Source organism: Pimephales promelas, chromosome 13 (assembly GCF_988280905.1).
Source record: "Pimephales promelas chromosome 13, fPimPro1.hap1.1, whole genome shotgun sequence".
Classification (NCBI taxonomy): domain Eukaryota; kingdom Metazoa; phylum Chordata; class Actinopteri; order Cypriniformes; family Leuciscidae; genus Pimephales; species Pimephales promelas.
The window spans coordinates 29,802,939-29,818,669 of record NC_142781.1 but is presented as its reverse complement, the minus strand read 5'-3'; the positions used below and the strand labels follow the sequence as shown (position 1 = coordinate 29,818,669).

The 15,731-nt window shown below is 36.6% G+C and overlaps 2 protein-coding genes across 5 annotated transcripts in view; both read left to right on the top strand.

Moving 5' to 3' along the window:
* Positions 1 to 1,804, top strand: part of slc35f1 (solute carrier family 35 member F1) — an 89,309-nt gene extending 87,505 nt beyond the window's left edge. The window contains exon 8 of the mRNA XM_039693267.2: positions 617 to 1,804. Coding sequence (XP_039549201.1) covers positions 617 to 841 — 225 coding nt within the window. The 3' untranslated portion in view covers positions 842 to 1,804. The remainder of the gene's footprint in view (positions 1 to 616) is intronic.
* A 512-nt stretch (positions 1,805 to 2,316) lies between these two features.
* Positions 2,317 to 14,970, top strand: LOC120494119 (uncharacterized). Of its 4 annotated transcripts, XM_089118857.1 has the most exons (9): positions 2,323 to 2,606; positions 5,108 to 5,393; positions 5,476 to 5,598; positions 6,877 to 7,134; positions 8,730 to 8,821; positions 9,424 to 9,620; positions 11,496 to 11,665; positions 12,465 to 12,504; positions 14,493 to 14,970. In XM_089118857.1, the coding sequence occupies exons 1-8, from the start codon at positions 2,337 to 2,339 to the stop codon at positions 12,491 to 12,493; spliced, it is 1,425 nt and encodes a 474-aa protein (XP_088974983.1). In that variant the 5' UTR covers positions 2,323 to 2,336; the 3' UTR covers positions 12,494 to 12,504; positions 14,493 to 14,970. The 4 variants fall into 4 exon arrangements, with proteins under 4 accessions (XP_088974984.1, XP_088974983.1, XP_088974982.1 ...); XM_089118858.1 differs by lacking the exon at positions 12,465 to 12,504 and having other exon boundaries at positions 2,317 to 2,644; XM_089118856.1 differs by lacking the exon at positions 12,465 to 12,504 and having other exon boundaries at positions 9,424 to 9,605.
* Positions 14,971 to 15,731: the final 761 nt, after the last annotated feature.

Here is a 15,731-nt window from a genome sequence, read left to right as displayed (position 1 = left end):
GTTGGATCCAGATCTAAGGGGTGGAGATGGGTAGGATTAGGGGTGGGGTTAGGGATCAGGAGGCGGAGATAAATCCGCCTACTGATCCCTGGATAGGTTTAGGTTTAGGTAAATCATGTAATGTGGGAGGAGTTGGATTTGGATTTTTTCCCCCCTTTTATGTTCCATATAACAGATTTGGATTGTTCTGATTTATTATTTATAAATTATGATTTGAAGTTTTAAATTAGCATTCTATTTTGAATTATTAAGTCATGATTTACGAAGTCACTTTAAAAGTAGTAAATTATATTTTAGTCATTGTTCTATTATGATTTTACATTTTAAATCAATGTTCTATTTGGAATTAATAAATCGTGATGTACAGTTTTAAATCAGTGTTCTATTAACCCTTTAAGACCGGCGGGAGCGTAGTAGATTATGATTTAAAGTTTTAAATCAGTGTTCTTGTTCAACTTAAATCATGATTTACAGTTTTAAGTCAGTGTACTATTTACAAGTAATAAATGATGATTCAAATTTGTAAATCAGTGTTTGATTTAGAATGATCACGATGTAGACTTTTTAAATCACTCGATATATGAAGCTGATTATATTGTTTATCTGTCTACTACAGTTTTCCGGGCTGTACCTGCTGTCCTTCTTCATCATCGTCCTGGGACTGGTCTTCTACTTCTCGTCCTCCACGTACGTGGCACAGGATCCTCGCGTTTATAAACAGTTCCGCAACACGGGAAACGCTCTCACAGACACGCCCACTGTGGGGCCGCTGGAGCCTTCGGTGACCTATACGAGCCTGGGTCAGGAAATAGAGGAGGAGCCTCGCATACGAGTCGCCTGAAGGGGGCGTGGTCTCTCAAAGCCAATCATCCACGGCCCGGCCCAGCAGTCTGTAGAAAAGGGAACGGTAACGATCACTGAATGATGTAATCAACCACGTAGCAAATGAGTACACTGTGATTACGAACTTTTAATAGGTAGCAGTGACTTCTGTACATCTGAGTTATCAGATCCATCATGTATAGAGATGATTTCACCTCATTGCCTCTTTCCCCACAGCAAATTAAGTGTTTAGAAGGATTCGTGCTGACTGTTTTGTCCAAATGCTCACTTGTGAATGTTTTACTTTCTTATACAAGCACAAAGGGTTCATTGTATCTGAAAGTTTGACAAGGTTCGTCTCACTACAGTTTCATGAATATTTTACTTTTTAAATGATCTATCTGACGACGTCTCTGGAAAACTGCATTCTGAGTTTAAAAATGCTGATTTGAGCCAGTGCCTTGCCATGTAATATTATTGTGGGTTCCATTTAGCCAATGAGAAATCATGACTTCTAAAAACAGTGTCATCAGTATTGGGCATCATGTCATGATTGCATATTGTATTATCTGCTCAAAATGAACAATATTTCCATCCACAAAAGGGTAAAAAAAACAACAACAAAAAACGTGATTTTCCACCCTTCTTTAAATGTTATACGAAGTTCATTTTTTTATATTTGTCATCATATTGTTTATTTTGTTTTATTTCTGCCAAGAAAGGGTACATGCATTTGTATTAAATATTAAAGTCTGTGTAATAGCAATTGATTGTAAACTTGTAAACTATTTTACTGCACTTGACTTTGTTTTATAAGCAGTTCAGTCTTTAATTATCATCTTATTTGGATAAAATCCAATACATGTGTAAAGTTATTCTGAACTGATATCTACATTTTGTTTTGTTTAAAAAAATTGTCATTTAAATATTGGAAATTCTTAATGTGTTTGACTTGCTTAAAATAAAGTATATTTGTCTTAAACTCAAAAAAATGTGAATGTGCCATGAGTGGGAAAATGTTTTTAAGATTGCAAAACAATGTCACATCATAATCAAACTTTACTTAAAAGGGATAGTTCACCCAAAAAATAAAAATGTTGTCTTAATTTACTCACCCTCAATTTGAGACAGTTTGAGGGTGAATAAATGATTACAAAATGTTTATTTCTGGGTGACATATCCCTTAATGCATCTCAGATTACATAATAGCACAATCTACAATTTCTCCTTTAATTAAATATTTGTGACGACCCTAAATATGTGATGAAATATTAACGGATTGAATCATGTTTACATATTTTACAAAATCATTCTGTTTACAAAAGACAAACTCTTAATGAAACTGGGTTGCACTGTTTTCAATCAATCCTCATTTACATTATGTGCAATACTGATTAAAAACATTAATCCCCCCCCCCCAACCACACCCCCACATGACCTCTCTCAAGTGGTTTCTTCCTAACCTTTAAAACCTGAGAATTGTTTACGCTCGGAGCGGTGACACCGGCACAGGTATGGCTGACCTTAGTACGACCTGGGAGTGTGAGTTGCTGGAGCGATTCTCCTGTCTGACTGCCGCCACAGAGGAAGAGCTCCATCTGAATGCCTCAGATGTTACTTCGGAAAGCAGCGACAACACAACGGGCTTATTGCATTTAAGTGATGAAGTTCTCCTGGTTATATTGAGGAACTTGGACCCAGTGTCGCTGCTGAGGCTCGGCAGCACGTGCAGTTTATTGTTCCGAGTTTGTTCGTGCAACTCCCTGTGGACCACACACTTCCAGGTACAATACGCTTGGACATTGATTTCTGATTTATCACAGTAAGTCGATATTTTATTTCATATTTTAATTCATCAATTCAACCTTTGTGCATGCTTTCAATAGTGGTTTGAATACATTTTAAATAATTAGCACGTTCTAAATAAATAAAAAAAGTTTGTTGTTTGAATAAAATTCGGACCGCCATGTTGTCATTATCATGTGCCAGCGTCGTTGTGTCGATTCACTGCCATTCATAAATCCTCTCCTGTGGCCTCATGGGTTAGTTAAGTGTCTGTCGGAAGTGTAACGGCGGAGTTTCCATCGTCATCACCGGCGGCCATCTTGTCACAGACAAGCTGATGTAAGATGAGTGGTCAGCACGAACACAAATACTCTTATCTCGTTGAAATCTTGACTAATTTACAAACGGTTTGGTTTCTTACAAACGTTATTAACGCGTGGCTATAATTATCTGGATGATTATTTATTTTTACACTTTTTATTCATAAGTTTGCAGTGTCATAACTATCTCTGACGTTTATAATAAAACAAACCGTTTGAAAATCGGTAGAAAATTGAGCAAGTTATGGTCATTTAAATAGTACATGTACCATAAACACAATGTTTCGAGTGAGCGAGCTGCCTGTGACAAGATGGCCGCCAGGTGCAGACGTCGACCTTAATGGGCTCTATGCACGGCGTTATTTCCGGTGAAGGATTAAGGATGCTCGATAACTTCCGCCGATCATAGAGTCCAATGCAATACCGAGAATTTATATTGAATTTTATACTCCATGGTTACTTATACTAATGAAACTTTAGTCACAAAAACAGATAAAACAGACACCCCTCGTTGTGTTTATGCTTCTTTTTAAAATTATATTAAATAAACATAACTATATATAAAATTACATCTAAACGTACGTTTCGTTTCAAAGACGGGAGGACAGTAAATATTGAAGACTCTGCCATAATCCCGTTTTCTCCGGTTTTCCTCCGCTTTAATCTACACAACCGGAAATGGACGAGCATCCTTGCGTTAAATGCGGAACTTATGCGTGCATATAGCCCATTGGCCAGCAGTGTGGACGACATATCTAGCCTTTATATAGAGATCTATGGTCTGCACACCACAAGTCAGAATCTTATGGCAAGCCGTTTTAGCTTAAATTGTATCCTACCTTACTCGTCATTATTGCATTTTTACCAGTAAGAATTCAATTAGAGCTTTACAATTTAATTCCTACTTGTAGCAATTATAGAGCTCTCTAATTAAATTCTTACAAATAACTATTACGATTAGAGAGCTTTCTAATTCGATTTTTACTAGTAAGAATGTAATTGCAGAGCTCTGCAATTGCATTCTTAATAGTAAGAATTCAATTAGAGTGCTCTCTAAATCAGTTTTTACTATAAGAATTACATTAAGAGAGCTCTTTAATGCAATTATTACTAGTAAAAACTGATTTAGTAAAACTCTAATTAAAAATGAATGGAAGTCAATGGAGACATGATTTGTAAAAGCCTAAACGATTTAAGAGTTTTAACTGTATTCATACTCGTGAATGAAAATAACACGCATTCCTCTAGTTTGTGAGGTGGTCCATCATGCAAGAGCGGGTTGTCTGATTCTTTCATTCCCCTCATGAACAACAAACAAACTGACTCATTCACAGTGCGTTTGTTCAACCACTTCAAACGGCAAGATGCTTTCACACTTCACACTTGAATGATATCTGCTCATTCTATAATCCGTATTCAGAGGCAGGAAAGACTTGCGTAAGAGAACTAAAAATACAGTCGGTTCATGGATGTGAATTAGTCATTTTGTTGAAACATATGATCACTGATTAGATTACTCAGTATTTTTATTAGTAAACTATAAATATTTTACATGTAGACCAAGTACTGCAACCCTTTCTCAGAATTTGTCCTCTGCATTTAACCCATCCAAGTTAGTGCACATACTTTAGGAGTAACACACACACTAATTGGTGATTAGTTGCCTTGCTTCCTGCCTTGACTTTAGGTTACAAGTCTGATTCTTTGGTTTGATTTGAATGTTTTTCATTATATAGATGCCTTTTAAATGCTAATCATTGCATCCAGAGCATCTTGTATTTATACATTTAATAAGTTTTATTCAAACAATTTTATAATGTTTCAAAGTGTTTTACAACAACATTACTCCAATTTTCATTCAAACAATTTTATAATGTTTCAAAGTGTTTTACAACAACATTACTCCAATTTTCATGACATTTTCATGAATTCTGTTTGCAAAGATGTCACCAATAGTTATTTTTTGACCGTACACCAAAATCCACATTCAGCTTAATAGCAGTACAAAATATACTATTGTGTATAAGAACATATTATTTAAGATGATAAATCAGTATTATTCCCATTACGTTAATAATGGTAATTTGGGGGTTTTCTTATTTTTGAATGTTGATCCGCAGGCTTTGTAAGTGAATGCAGCAGGTACTCGTGTGCTAATCCTCTCCAATGTTTCTCCACAGGATTCGTTTGGGGTCAGTCTGTCATATACCCACGCCAGGTGTCCCGTAACAGCCAAAACCGCCTTCCGCTTGGTTTTTATGTGGCGATCCCTCTTCAGAAACATCCACTGTAACCGTGCGTTTCAGGAGAAGCTCTTCGTGGAGATTCCACTCGCGCCACACAAGTACTGGGTCCAGTGGCTCGTGCTGGAGGAAATCGTCCCGTTGCCCTCAGTGAGGCTTCCCTGCAGTGATGTGGAGAAATTGTGGGGCATCACCACAGATTTGTTCCAGGACAAACTCCAAGGTGGTCATGTTCTCAACTTACACCTGAGGTTTCCATGCTTAATTCAAGTTTAACATGCTGATTTTTCTTTTGTCTTTACCAGAGAAAACTGAAGATTGTGACGCCCTCAAATTTGAATGGAGGGAGCTGTATCATCTTGCACTGAAGCATCATGGTAGTGTCTCACGGGTTTTCCAGCATGTTCTCAGCCAACACCAAAACAAGGGTGAGATATTGCACAAATGTTTATGTAACAAACGGAAAAGTAGCAGTTTTTAGACCAATCCTTGGGATCTGGGGGCCCCTGGGAGTGCTAATGTGCCAGTGTAAATGTTCATGTTTTTTTCAAAGTGTAAAAAAATAAAATGAAATTAAACGGATGAATAAATAAAAAATTGATGCGAGTGAATAAATGCATCTATCATTATAGTAATGAGCAGAAAAAAAATATAGTTTTGTAATTTTAATAGAATCCAAAAAATATTTTGATTTAATGTTTTAATAATTTTTCAAAGTATAAATCGTCTTTATACAGTTAACTACAGTAGTCAGCATTTGAAGTGGGTTAAAGTTATACATGAATTTTGAACAATACCAGTTTTTGTCTAAGGACAACTTTGACTACTGTATATAGATGCCTTTTTAATGGTAATCACTTTACTCCGTGACTGAGTCTTGCATATATGAAATATAAAACAATCAAACATGCCTTATAAAAAAAATATTATATTTATCTGTTTTATCGATCTAACGTTTATTGAATCAAAGGGGACTTTACAAAATTTAAAGATTTAAATCTGAGATTCTCCCTTTTAGGTCTACTTGCATGGTCTTCAGGACAATTAATGGCCAAATAAAAGTGCAATAACCAACGTTCCGTATTTTGGCGTTGATATTGCTGAACAAATATAGTGTAATATGCAATTTCGCCTTGTCTTAATCAACTAGAATTTCCACAGTGCATTTAGCAAATTGATGGTTGGCTCACGATGGCACCTATACTGTATCGTCGTCTTGCCCGAAATGACATGTGGATGTCTGGGTACTGTCGTTGACCTTTTGTCTTCGCTATATGTTTCCTCTCTCCTACTAAAAGTAATGGGATTTCTGAAGAAAGATGAAGTAATCAAATTTTTTGCACTGGTGGATCACTTCAAACTGCTGTGATGGACCCTTGATCGGAGAGTTGGAGTGTGACACTGAGTGATGTTCCTGGTAAAGGACTGTGACTCATAGGTCACACTCACCTGCTATTTCCTGCATCTTTTAATACACTAGTATATGAAAGGCCCATGTTCTATAGCTGTTAGCTTTGAACAGGTTGTGATGCATCATGGTCTGTATCAATCTAAAGGTCTATCAAATTTCCACCCGGAGGTTTGGAGTTCCTTGTAAGGTTACTTTATGATAATATAGATATGCATTCATAAGTAGTTTCTGCTTAACTAGCTTTTTAATTGGTGCTATTGTTGTCATTGACACCCATCTCTTGTACTGGTTTTAGAGCATGCAGAGCTGGAGTCCATGTACCATCAATACGTCCAGTGTAGGTTCCAGTGGCTGTTCACATACTGGTTGTTTCGTCAGCCGAGTCCGTACAACAAGCAGCTGCGCTCCATTTTCCTGCAGTGGAAGAAGCACAGCAAGAGAAAGGTGGCCACCTGGGGTGAAACGCTGTGTGACGTGAGGTACCTGGCCTCCCTTCACCCCATCACCAAAGACTACTGGAGAGGCCGATTGGCCCGGGGAAATGAGAGCCTGGGTGAGTTACTTGGTTAATTAATTTATATACATATTTACTACTACTGTTTGTTTTACTGACGTTTTGTTTCTTTAATAGCATATATTGTGTTGATCATTTGTTCTTGTGTATAGATTTATCTAATAGCTTTTGTATAGATTTATTTATTAGCATGTATTACTTTTAATAGCTTCATTTAATATAATTTATGTAATTTATTCTTTGTGTAGCCCTCAAACCGTATTCACTTTATAGCCCTTAATCCTGTAATTGTGGGCACAGAGGACTCGGGTGTGATCCTAATTTTTATTTATTATAAATGTTATCACTGTCTTCGATAACGTTTTGTCTATCCATTTTTTTATTTATTTTGGGAGTATTTTTGAATTTATTTACTTCAAAAAGTACCTTTCCTATGCAAGTTATGCTTTTTTTTTATTTTTTTTTAACTACATTAAAATGTCATTCCAATACGTTCTTAAAGCTAAAACCTAAAGATAAAGTAACTTTGCCGTCACCTGGTGTCTTATTTTGGCTTATTTTACAATGCTCTAAATGACAGTTTTTCCCATTCATTTCTATGGGTGCCCATTTTTGACCCAAATACAAGATTGAGGTTTTTTATTCACCCACTTAACAGAATTGAGTCAAAAAAAAATTGTACCGCTCAGATAAAGGCTATTTATTTTTTAAAAATAAATCCTTATAAAAATATATCCTCCTCCTTTTTAATAAACTTTTTTTGCCCACATTTGTCCAGAATATGGTTTAAGGGTTAATTCTTTTTTTCAATCCTCTGGTGTTCATCATGTGATGGTCAAATGGCCTTTTTTTCTCTCAATGAAATTAATGTACTATATTTTAGATCAATAATGTTATTTTAATGTTTTATTTTTTGATGGCAAATTATATTTATGCAGTAGTTATAATCCAATTATTCCCTTTCTGACTTAAACTATCATAAACCTTGAATGCTTTTGAGCACAAACTTAAGTTTGTTGTCTTTTAAAAGACACATGGCAGATTATTGCTGAAGTGAGACATTTTAAAAAAGTTAACAACTTGCAATTCTACAATTATGAAAGGTCCACACAAATGTTATTACATTTTTAAATGAAATATGTATTTTACAGAACATCTTTTACTCTTAAATCATGTCTAAATCTTTTATATATATATATATATATATATATATATATATATATATATATATATATAATTTTTTTTTTTTTTTCACATAGCAAGTTTCGTACCAATACATTTTTAAGAAAAGAATACTTTTTTTTTTTTGGCCCAAAAATGCCTGAAGGACATTTATTGCATAAATCCACCATCAGCCAGTCATTTGGAAAATTGTTTTCCTGTCTCAGTAATGACATGGATTGTTCAATCTCTGGTGGAGAATTGGCTTGATCTTTAAACCTTTGAGGAGTCAAGCGACCTGCTGTATTTGCTCATGTTTTCTGTTGTCTGGCGGTCTCATGTGGCGCTCTCTCTTGAGAAACTATGCCTAAACTAGTCCTTTGTCAGGAAAAGAGTCTGTAGATCAAATGTTACTGCTCCAGTCTCTTCGAATATCATCTCATGTTCTGACTCTACTTGTTTCTTTCCATCAGGGATTCAGACTGTTAGAAACTACTTTTCCATGTGTAAGTCTCTCATTGCCTGGATCTTGAGCCGCGACTGGGGCCGACTGAAGCGAAGAAAGGTACGTCTATAGAATACATGCAGGAAGCTGAATAATATATATAATTTTTCCATGACATGCACTCCTCTCTCCCTGGTGTGCATTGTGAGGTTTGAATAAATGACAAGCTGTCTTTCCAGAGACCATCTCTTCTTCACACATGATTGTCCCTGATTGTCTTCCCCTTCTTAAAAATGGCAAATAAGGTCCTCAGAGGAGGTGATCTTAAATATTCCAGCAGTGCTCATCCTCTGCGTTTCATTAGCCAGCGAGAATGATTTCACAGGTCACGACATGAGCAGACGCTCCTATCTAATGGCTGCCTAAATGGATTATAGATTTGCATGTCTCAGTCAATTACATTGCACGACTGACCATACAAATTCTCCCAGTATCACACACTGGTTTGTAACACGTAACCATTCAAGGACACTGAATGTGAATCTTATTTTTACCAACAGAGGTTAAGTGCACATTATCATGGTACATACGACATCACTATTCTAGTCTTAATTTAATTCCTTTTTTTTTGCGTTATGAATATGCAAATGTAGGCCTGTTCACTTACGCATGCACTTGTTTGGGAGCAAGGTCAGTTAGAATGTTGTACCTGTCATTGGCAGGTTTATGAAGACACCCTGGAGGGTGTATATCTTGTGCTGAGGCGGGACATGCAGGAGACGCTCATCGAGCACGAGCACTTCTGGCAGGTGGCCAAAGTCCAGATGACCCGTGTCTGTGCGCTGGAGGAGACGGCTGTGAATTATGTCAACTGGAAAATGATTGAGACACTCCCTTACTACAAGTCAGTCCTGCTTGAGTATGCGCTTAGAATCAGAATTACAATGTTATATTCTTTTATTGACAGCAAGTTTGTTTTTTTTGTTTTTTTTTATCCTTTTCTATTTGTTTTGAAAAGTTAGCTTATTTTATTTTTTCATTTAATTTATTTGTTTTTTTTCATCTAAACATCAATGTATACATCACTTTTCTCCATATAATGCACTTTACTGGTAATCAAACGGTTCAAGGTCCAAAAGACGCTTTCAGTACAAACTGCAAACTGTTCAAAGGGCTTTAAACGTTTCCAGACGATGAATAAGGGTCTTATCAAGTGAAACGATTGGTCATTTAAAAAAAAAACAAAGTTTAAGTTTTATAAACTCAAATGCTCACCTTGTTCTGTGACGAACGAGTTCCAACAGGAGAGTCACAAACGTGCATCAAAATGAACAAATCTTTTTCTGAGTCATTTGGTTCATTCAACGAACAAATTGACTCGGAAAAAGATTCGTTCATTCTATCGTTTCGCTTGATAAGACCCTTATTCATAGTTTGGAATCGTTTAAAGCCCTTTGAACAGTTTGGTTCCCACTGAAGTCCCTTTGTATTGAGAAAATCCTGAAATGTTCATCAAAAACGTTAATTTGTTTTCGAGTGACGAGAGAAAGACATGGACCTCTTGGATGTCATGGGGGTGAGTAAATTATCAGAAACATTTTTTTTTGAAAAGTGAACTACTTTAAAAAAGCCAAATTAAGCCATTTACACAACGCTGTCTTCAACTTTAAAGTGAAAACTTTTTATTAGTTTTGGCCATTTGATTACCACGACATCTGCGTTTTGGGAGCCTGAAATTACAGACTTTTGAAAGTCGGTTTCAATTATGATCTCTATGTAAACTACAAAAATGGGAATTTGTTAACTGTCATGCGCATTCGTGTCATGTAGTCCATCTATAGGCGCGTATTGTTTCTTTACAAAGTGATCCAAGTGGACAGGTATTGTTAACATTGTCGTCTGTTAGCAAAACTTTCCATAAATGCAAAGGAAAAACATTTTTGTTCTTAGTACATTGTTCCCATTTATCACTGTAAGCTGTAAAGTGTTGCTGTCACTCTAAAATCTAGTGGTGAAAGCATTGAGCTTTACCAGTGGTTGGCTTTCAGACTGGGCTTTGAAGCTTAGAGGAGATGGCAGCTTCAAAAAAATCCCCTGCAGTGACTTATGGGCAGTCAGTGGATGACATCTTTGAAGTGTATGGCTACTAATCTCAAAGCATGGATTGAACTGGCTGGTCCCACACCATCAGAGAAAACCTAGAACAGTGTTGTGAAGAGTTAAGTGGGATCATGTTCCTTAAGGGCGATCGTCTTGCGTAAGTAGATGCGAGTGATCGACGTGGTAAAGAAACAAGATGACTTAATTAAATATTTTCATGCCGTGACGCTTAACTCAAAATAAAAACGTTTTTTGTGTTTTGTAGTTGAGCACTTCTCGGCTATGTAATCTCTCCATCTAATTGGTCATTAGCATTCAAACTGTCAGTGCTGTTTGGCTGGTTTTAAATGTAACTAATAATCCACATTTGAAAAATGTTTGAATATTTACAGCAAACTGAGTTTTCCTAAGCGTTTTTCATCCGGGGTGTTCTGTTTGAAGCTGAGACGGTCTCTTGAGATTTCCTTCTGTATAATGACTGTGAAGATGAACGCCTTGTTCAGAAGTGCATGAAAAAAATGACTTTCCCCTCAAAAGCTTTTACATTTGTTTTTGAATTCTCTATGTGGCTTATTAATAAAGGTTGTCTTATTCCCCAAGCTAATGAAAAAACAAATAATTAGACTTGACTATTGCCTTGTGTAGTCTTTCATAATGGTTTTCCAGCTCATGCATGTAATTTTTTTTTTTTAAGGCTGTATCTGGTATCTGGTAATTCTGTGTACCTGGATCATGTGCAAGGTTTCTTGCGTCGAAAGAGGATAATCCGGGATTGGATTTACCTGGAGGAGAACATCTGGGCTAGACAGTTACTTCCTGAATCGCTCTTCACATTGCTGGAATTTGACACCAAAATTTCTCAAGGTGGGTTCAACGGAAGTTTGAAGGGTGCTCTAAAAGTTCAAAGCAGGCCCCAAGATGACTTGATAATTTAAAATAAGACCAAGCATTAAAACGGCTAAAAATCAATCAAAATATTTCATAAGTATTGTTCATATATACTCACCTAAAGGATTATTTGCAACACCATACTAATATTGTGTTTGACCCCCTTTGATGGCCTTAATTCTGCGTGGCATTGATTCAACAAGGTGCTGAAAGCATTCTTTAGAAATGTTGGCCCATATTGATAGGAAAGCATCTTGCAGTTGATGGAGATTTGTGGGATGAACATCCAGGGCACGAAGCTCCCGTTCCACCACATCCCAAAGATGGTCTATTGGGTTGAGATCTGGTGACTGTGGGGGCCATTTTAGTACAGTGAACTCATTGTCATGTTCAAGAAACCAATTTGAAATGATTCGAGCTTTGTGACATGGTGCATTATCCTGCTGGAAGTAGCCATCAGAGGATGGGTACATGGCCATAAAGGTCAGAAACAATGCTCAGGTAGGCCGTGGCATTTAAACGATACCCAATTGGCACTAAGAGGCCTAAAGTGTGCCAAGAAAACATTCCCCACACCACCACCACCAGCCTGCACAGTGGTAACAAGGCATGATGGATCCACGTTCTCATTCTGTTTATGCCAAATTCTGACTCTACCATCTGAATGTCAACAGAAATTGAGACTCATCAGACCAGGCAACATTTTGCCAGTCTTCAACCGTTTCATTTTGGTGAGCTCTTGCAAATTGTAGCCTCTCTTTTTTTCTATTTGTAGTGGAGATGAGTGGTACCCGGTGTTCCTAATAATCCTTTTGGTGAGTAAACTATAAAGTTTTGTCTACGGAAGTGATCAAAATGGAGTAAATCACCTTTTGAAAGTAACCTTTTCCTTAAAGATTGTGTCAATTACTTCATTACACCTGTAGGTGGTGACCTGTGACTTAAATGTTTTTGCCGTTGTTTTTGAAAGTTTCTTGAAAGATTTGCTGATTCATCCAGGAATGAAATGATTGAAGTATTTGACATTTTGTCAGAGCCTGTAGTAAATTGTGCCAGAATTATCCAGATATTGAGCAGCTCTAACTGATGCCTTTTATTCCTAGTACAGTAACAGATTTATCCCCCATTTTAAATGACTTAGCCTGGTCGATGCTTTTGGGTCTTCTGACAGCAGGGCTCATCTTTGCTGTGCTCCTCGGCTCTACTTAACATTAGCTGATGCAGTCTCTCTCAACGCTGCTCGCCAAGTCATTTCGAGTGTTGGTGTTAAACCTCATTCCTCTGTGGGGCCTCGACCGCTCACAAAGTTCATGACATTTTATTAGCTGGATCTTTCGTTTCAAAGCATCTTATTGGAATGTGTTTTGTCTAAGTGCCTGTTTAGTGCTTCTCTGGATGATGATTACTAAATATTGGAATCATACAAGCCCTAAATGCAGTTATGGGGGTTGGATTAGACCATTTTTCAAGATGTAAACAACACTGGTCCAGAAACACTTCCTGTTTCAGTTTGTAACTTTTCTTTATTTCACAAGTAAAGAAAACATCTTTTTTTATATGAAGTGTTTAGATGCAAAAGCCTCTAAATGCCATTTGAAATTTTCTTCTTTAATGCTGATTTTTTTTATCAAACTTGTATATTTAAGTTCAGTAATTTCACTTAAATAACAATTAATAGGTAATTATCATTGCCATTTAAGTGAAATCACTGAACTTAAATATACAAACTTGATTAAAAATGATCATTCTAGAAGAAAATTTCAAATGGCACTTAGAGGCTTTTGCATCTGAACTCTTCATATGTTCTGTTGGTTGTATTTTATCCCAGCTTTTATGTAATGTTAAACTGAAACAGGAAGTGCTTCTGGACCAGTGTTTACATCTTGCAAAATGGTCTTATATATATATATTTTTTTTTTTATGTGCCCTGAAATTTAATGAAAAGAACTTTGACTTCTGGCACATTTATTGTCAGGACGGGGCAACCTGTCACTCGCATGACATCACAGCTATGGCAAACCACAACTGCCATATCAATTTCTTCCCTATTGTGATGTACATCTCTCAACTTTCATATCAAGTGTTTTTATTTTATTTATTTTTTTCGCTCAAGTCTTGTCTTCCCTATTGTGATGTACATCTCTCAACTTCCATATCAAGTTTTTTTTTTTTCGTCCGCACAGTTTTGTCTTCCCTATAGTGTGTTCATCTCTCAACTTCCATATCAAGTGTTTTTTTTTTTTTTTTTTTTTTTTTTAATTTTCTGCTCAGTCTTTTTTCCCTATTGTGATGTACATCTCTCAGCTTCCACATCAAGTGTTTTTATTATTATTTTTTTTCCCGCTCAAGTCTGGTCTTCCCTATTGTAGTGTACATCTCTCTACTTCCATAATTTTTTTTTTTTTAAATTTTCTCCTCAGTCTTTTTTCCCTATTGTGATGTACATCTCTCAACTTCCATCTCAAGTTTTTTTTTTTTTTTTTTTTTGTCTGCTCAGTTTTGTCTTCCCTATTGTACATCTCTTAACTTCCATATCAAGGGTTTTTTTTTTTTTTGTTCTACTTTTTTCCCCACTCAGTCTTGTCTTCCCTATTGTGATGTACATCTCTCTACTTCCATATCAAGTGTTTTTTTTTTTATTTTTTTTTTTCCCGCTCAGTCTTCATTTTTGCACATTTTCCATCAAATAATATTGTGTACATCAGTGTCCTTGCTGTAATATCTGGATTGTTCACTATAGTGTTTGGTTGATGATGGCCATCAACCTGTCCTAGCATTCATGTCTGTGTTTGTGTTTGAACAGAGTGTTTACATGGAGACTCTGTGGCGTCCCAGCTGAGTCGACTCATGTGGCTGTACCTGAACTCAGGTCAGGAGCTCTATCTGGAGGCGCTGAAGGGAATGGTGCTGCAGTGCGCTCAGCTGTGTCTCCATCGCCTCGGCATGCATCAAGCGTAGCCTTGGTACAGACGAACACATTTGGACTTTTTTTTAAATTGACTTTTTTTATAACATGGCTACTGAAAGAAGATTGTATTTTAATTTTTTTTTCATGCTTTTGTGCATCAACCCATTCATTCTCAATTTATGTCTGAGTAAATGTAATGTGTTTATTCCTGTATTGGTTTTAGCAATCCAAATGATCTGTACTCTCCTTTTGAGATGCTTTTTAATATTACTATCATGTTTTTATTTTACTTGTAAATTGTCATGATGGACTGCTGGTTAGTTTTCTGACCTTGACTCAAAGGTTGCTGACTTAATAAAGCAGCTTTACGACACGTCTGAGTCTGAGTCTGATCTTCTTGAAACTCTGGATTCTGATAGAGGGCCAAGAGACTTAGACCTGAGTGCAAAAATGGAGGCTCTAGACCCTTCCAGAGCTGAGATATCGAAACTCAATTTCGACCCGAAAAAAAAAAACGAAAGGGGTACCACTGTCTTTTTTTTTTTTTTTTTTTTTTTTTTTCTGCGGCGAAGTATGAAGTTTCTCCAATCTTCTCAAAACTCTGGATTCTGATAGAGGGCCATGAGACTTAAACCTGAGTGCAAAAATGGAGGCTCTAGACCCTTCCAGAGCTGAGATATCGAAACTCAAAATTTCGACCCGAAAAAAAAAACGAAGGGGTACCACTGTCGTTTTTTTTTTTTTTCGGGTCAATTTTGAGTTTCTCTGATCCTCTTGAAACTCGGGATTCTGAAAGAGGGCCATGAGACTTAGACCTGAGTGCAAAAATTGAGGCTCTAGACCCTTTCAGAGCTGAGATATCGAAACTCAAAATTTCGACCTGAAAAAAAAAAACGAAAGGGGTACCACTGTCGTTTTTTTTTCGGGTCAAAATTGAGTTTCTCTGATTCTCTTGAAACTCTGGATTCTGATAGAGGGCCTTGAGACTTAGACCTGAGTGCAAAAATGGTGGCTCTAGACCCTTCCAGAGCTGAGATATCGAAACTCAAAATGTCGACCCGAAAAAAAAAAACGAAAGGGGTATCGCTGTCTTTTTTTTTTTTTTTTGGGTCGAAATTTTGAGTTTCTCTGATC

What these genes read in the sequence shown, in the direction of transcription:
- LOC120494119 (XM_089118855.1), top strand. Translation starts at nt 2,337, where the DNA reads ATGGCTGACCTTAGTACGACCTGGGAGTGTGAGTTGCTGGAGCGATTC. An exon ending in TGTGGACCACACACTTCCAG is followed by an intron (nt 2,607 to 5,107) that starts GTACAATACGCT and finishes GTTTCTCCACAG; the next exon opens with GATTCGTTTGGGGTCAGTCT. An exon ending in TGACACCAAAATTTCTCAAG is followed by an intron (nt 11,666 to 14,492) that starts GTGGGTTCAACG and finishes GTGTTTGAACAG; the next exon opens with AGTGTTTACATGGAGACTCT.